We start from the raw sequence: 5,328 nt of genomic DNA on the forward strand, positions 1-5,328 counted from the left end.
GTGATCGTCCACAACATGCAGATGCTTTGCAGAGCCTTCAGCTGCTGTTTGGTAGAGCTGAACCGCCTAATCATTGTGACGGGGTAAACGCTCCAAACATTTAAAGTGTACCTACACCCTTCAGTTCTGCTAGTTCCCTTGCTCTCAGCAAATGTTAAAAATACATCAGAGACCTGCAAAGGACAGTCACTTTAGAGGGCATGGCCTTGACACCAATCGGAGTGATTGACAGATAGCTGATGTGCAAATTCATGGCTGGTTCTGCTGTTGTAGCCAAGCTAACAGCTCAGAGAGGACAACTTTTGTGTGTGTGTGTGTGTGTGTGTGTGTTTTTCTGGGTTGAGGTAAAAATTGCACAATGTTTATTTTTTTGATTTGTTTACTTTGATTATTTTGCAAGTCAAGCAATCAAAGTTCACAAAGCAGACTGTTGTAATACTTGTTGACATGAATCATGTAGCCTCAATCTTTATGTCTAGTTTTGTGGGGGGTTGCTTCTTTCCTGGCTGTTAATTAACTGAAATCTTGAGTCTTTCAAATATCTTCAACAGTTCTAAATTATTATAATTCATCTTGTGGGGGACACGGATGTGAGAACCAAATTACATTGCGATCCAACCAAAAGCTTTAGGGACAAAACATCAAGGTTGTCCTGGGGACCATGAATATCTGCATCCAGTAGTTATTGAAATACTTAATTTTGGACCAAAGTGGTTAAGAAGACTGCTTTTGGGAAGTCTCAAATCTTTATTCCCCGGTTTTGTCTGGACAAGCAGTTAATTGATTCTTGGTCCATGTTTGTACCATATTCACTCTTTGCTTTCTTTCCCTTTCCTCCACTCACTCCCGCTTGGTTTCCTCCCGCAGTACTACAAGACCATTGAGGCAGTGTATACGGTGGAAAACTCTGTGGAAACACTGCTTGACCTGCTGCAGAGATACCGGGAGAAGGCAGGAGACAAAGTGGCAGAAAAGGGTGGCAGCATCTTCACCAAAGCCTGCTTCCTTCTTGCTCTCCTCCTGCAAGACAATCATCGTGCTGTGGTTCGTAGCTAATATACCATACAGACTTTTGGAATACAGTTTTCCAGTACTTTTAAGAAGATTAAATGGATATATCAAATTCAAATTTTACAGGAAGTGGCTATTGTAGTTATAAATATGTGTATATATAATCCAAGCATTTTTTAAATTTTTTTTAGGAGGTCATGAAGCTACCCAAGGTCTTGGATCGTATTCGCAGTATTTACCGCCTCACTGCTCGCAAACAGAAGATGGACGCAGAAAGAACTGTTGTCAAACAGAAAATGAGCGCTTCAATCAACGGAAGCTTCTTTCTCCAAGCAACGCCTCGTAAATCCCGCCCTGTGCCAAAGTATGTATATGTATGCATTTTTCCAGTACTTTGTGTTAATCCAGAACAGTATGTGTATTCTATACATAGTATGTGTCTGCAGTGGTGATTGACATCCTGTTTTTGATTTTCAGGTTTGCACCGGATTGGGTTCTCAGAAAAGACAAGCTTAATGATGTTGTGGACCCTCTCCGGGCCATTCAAATGGTGGCAAACACACTCTCCATTGTGTTGTAAATAGACAAGCTTTTAAATCGTGATTTGTCATCTCATTTTTTTTTCCTTCAGAAAATATTGTTATATGTATTGTTGTATTGTTTTTTTTCAACACATTTCCATATTTTCATGTATATATTAAATGGATTTGTTTCTTAAACATGGGCCAGTTTCATATATATTTCTATTGTGTTAATCATAGATTGTATAAACATTGGACAGGTCCTCGTTTATAAAAAGTGAAGCCAGTGTGGAATTGCTTTAAAGCTACATTCTCTCCAATTGCCTATAGGGGGCAACTCAACAGTTTGCAAGAAGTGGAAATGGAGCCTATTCACTTGAGTTATTACTCCAGAAATCCTTTTTCTAATGAATTTATGGTCTCAACCCTTAGTTTCAAGTCCTTTTCAGTACAGAATGATGTGCATTTTGTAAATTATTGTCCCATTTAAAGTAAAACATGATAAACCAGGGTATAATTTAAGGCTACCTTGCTGTCAAGTTAGTGTGACCTTGGATTCCATTGGCACGTGCATCACACACTATTATTGCACTTGGAACGCAGTGATCCAATGGCTCTTCCTTTGGTACCCTTGAACTCAATTGCTTCATAATGGGCTGAATAATAATATCTGAATGCAATTATATGTTGCATTATGTCGTACACAGTGCTGCTGTTTCCTCGTTTCTAGTCTATGCTAAGCTAAGTTAGGCAAAGATGGCGGTTGTGTCATCTTTGTCTCTAAATTAGCAAGAACCGATACTTAAGTAAACATATGCATTTATAAATATTAAAAAAATGTAACATTTGAATATCTGCAATTCCATGACAAATCCATGTGTTGATAAAGATCATGTGATATTTGAAAACTCCAGAGCAGCTACTAAATTAACCTTGTGAGATTTCTGAGGTAGTCAACCCGAACAAAGTTGGCCATATCATGAGACTGTGGTCTTTCAGGTCAGATTAACTTTAATTTCAGCATACATTAGCAGCTATACCAAGTCCCTAATTTTGTCTACTTTCATTTTGGTACACCGTCTTATCATAATTATATAATATAATTAATCAATGGAAACTGCTATAAAACAAACTTTTCATATATTTCTTGCTTTTCTCCAGAGTAATAACATATTTAAACAATTTGATATTAAGAAATTAGAAATGAAAATAGAACCGAATGAACAGCATACAATCATTTATGTAATGATAAATGTACTGAGCTATGTGCAAAACAAAATGGTGAGTTTTACTCAAAAAACTTCCATAGTCAACATTAAAGTGGAGATGGAAGACCAATACTTTTTTTTGCAATCTATACATTTATTTGGATCCCCATTAGCTGCTAGCAAGGTACAAACTAATCTTCCTGGGTCCCACATAATTGTATGTAAATACAAGTTGAACTATTTCCTCTGTATTTTTCAGTGTCTCACTGGCAAGTAGGCAGGAGAACCACACCGCCATTACACCTCTGACGCATGGCCGCTGCACCGACAGGAGTTCCTCTGGCACACCTGAACTCAATTATTTCATCATGAGTGAAATATTTATTGTCACTGGATTTTAAAGTGATGTTATGTTGTCTAAAGTCGTCTTCATTCACAACACACGGTTCTGCAGGAGACAATGGAGAAATAACATTACATGCAAAACGTTTGCTGGTGTTGGGCGGCAGTTGTGACTTTTTTAACACGTTACTGTATATAACCACAATCCTTTCCTAAAATTAAGTGTTTTATTAACCTAAAAATATAGTGGCCCTAAGAGCTCAATGCACTGCAATTTAGGAAAACGTGCAAATTCAGAAACATCATTATCACTTTGACAACACGTGCAGCATTTAGAAAACATGCTGCCAATACAGACAACACAAGAGCTTGCAGAACAGTGATTTAGTGTTTATGACAGATATTAAACTTTACTACCCGGTTCACCAGTGATGAAAGACCTGTAGCCTTCATAATAATCAAAGGCATTATTATTCTAGAAATCTAGAATCTAGAATCGGTATAGAATACAGTAGGCCAAGCATTACAATGATAATGATATAACATCGGCTTATATTTGTTTTTGTATTTGCTAGGAAACAATGTTAGTTTTTTTCCTTCCCAAATTGGCAGAGCTTTTCTGTAATATGTTGTTTTGCCTGTATTTCCATTGTATTTTCTAAAAGCTGCACGTGTTGTCTAATTGACAATGTGTTCTGAATTTGCTTTTTTATTTTCTTTTATATAAGAAGAAGTGGCACAATAAAATCAATCTGTATGTTTTATGCAATATTTGGATCAAGAAGCTTGGTGCTAATAACTAATTGCTAACACTCCAGCCAGCAGGGCCATCACAAGTCAGTCACATAACTATCCGAACTTCTTTCTATTTCCTCTGTACTGGGCCTTTTACCCTTTTGTGCTTTATCGCAATGTTGAACGAAATAGCATGCAAACAACTGTGGGATTATCAAGAAAGTTCTAGAAGGAGAGCGCTATGAGTGGTGCTTGAGCAGAACTATTGTAAAGTTTAAATGTATAGTGGGGCTAATTAGCCATGAAGAATTTAACAATATTAACTGGGTTGAGCTAAACAGCAAAAATCTGCTACCAGTACATTAAGCACCGGAAACCGGAAATGATCGGACGGCTCACAGCAGCATGTGAGAGAGGGTCGCGTCTTTTGGTCAGGTGAACGTTACATTAACTAGAATAGATCAATTTTGATGAGTTTCTCAAGAGACAGGGAGAGAAACTCAGGGCTTCATGAAGAAAAACTGCCAAATGCTAAGTTCACAGAGTCAGTTACCATGGTATTTGTTCTGTATTTCCCTCATCTCACTAAACCCACTTTCTGGAGAACTTCCTAGAAAGACTTTTAGCATAATTCATTTGCCTGTTCATCTCTGTGCATGTTATTTGTCTACAGATTTTAAGAGAGGGTAACGTGAAGGAGCATAATGTAAGTTGTGCTCTTGCAAGCTGCAGAGGGATTCTTTTTGTGTTCAGGTGTGAGAATATATATATCTTTTTACAATAGGATTTGTGGTGCGCTCAAGCACAAAGTCAGCGCTGTCAAGATGGCTTGCTATTGGTCAACTGCACTGTAGTTTGTGGGTCAAACTTGGTGCTTACTTCCCTGCTGTGAAAAAATCCATTAATCATAGGCCCATCCTGGACCAAAACATCACGTCACAAGAAAAAACATTTCCCATCTGCTGCTGGCAACAAGGCCCAAGACACCCATTTTCTGTTTATTGTTATGCCCCAATACACCAAGGCATACTCTATGTGAAAACCTACTTAGAAACCCTAATCCAGAGTCAAAGGATAACACTTTTTTTTTTGTCAATAAGCATAATCCAGGCAGACATTATGTTACCTGCAAAACATGCAGCAAATTAGTAGTGGGTAAATGGACTTTTATTTACTTTTATTTTCACTATAAAAAATAATTGCACAGAATGCCGTATGAATATTAAGTACAGGGAGAACGGTAACTTACTGAGGCATCTCATATGTCCGGTCCATTCTCCATTGATACAGGTTCTGTAAGGCTCTCCCTCCATGGTGTAGAAGCTTTGACACATGTATTCAACTCTTTCATTATTGCTGTAATTACTTTTTACTGTGTACTTGAGGTCTCCATCTGTAAGAAATGGTGGTGTCTCACAACCCACAGGCTCTAGAAATATGTAGGTACAGATGAGGTACATGTTTAGGTATTAGATTGTAGCTAATGTGTAGCAGACACACACACACACACA

General features: G+C 37.8%; 2 protein-coding genes across 2 annotated transcripts in view; one reads left to right on the forward strand and one right to left on the reverse strand.

Moving 5' to 3' along the window:
- LOC118321992 (abnormal spindle-like microcephaly-associated protein homolog) overlaps window positions 1–1,723 on the forward strand; it is a 22,751-nt gene extending 21,028 nt beyond the window's left edge. The window contains exons 5-7 of the mRNA XM_035653567.1: window positions 854–1,044; window positions 1,203–1,375; window positions 1,489–1,723. Coding sequence (XP_035509460.1) covers window positions 854–1,044; window positions 1,203–1,375; window positions 1,489–1,591 — 467 coding nt within the window. The 3' untranslated portion in view covers window positions 1,592–1,723. The remainder of the gene's footprint in view (window positions 1–853; window positions 1,045–1,202; window positions 1,376–1,488) is intronic.
- Window positions 1,724–2,571: 848 nt separating this feature from the next.
- Window positions 2,572–5,246, reverse strand: cfhl5 (complement factor H like 5; the record flags this gene model as incomplete). The annotated part of the gene is given in 2 exon segments (XM_035653918.1): window positions 2,572–3,188; window positions 5,067–5,246. Coding segments are annotated over 2 exon segments (365 nt in total), but the record flags the coding sequence as incomplete, so codon positions are not given.
- Between the last annotated feature and the right edge of the window lie 82 nt (window positions 5,247–5,328).

Source organism: Morone saxatilis, unplaced genomic scaffold (assembly GCF_004916995.1).
Source record: "Morone saxatilis isolate NCDOM2014 unplaced genomic scaffold, NCSU_SB_2.0 Contig12, whole genome shotgun sequence".
NCBI lineage: Eukaryota > Metazoa > Chordata > Actinopteri > Moronidae > Morone > Morone saxatilis.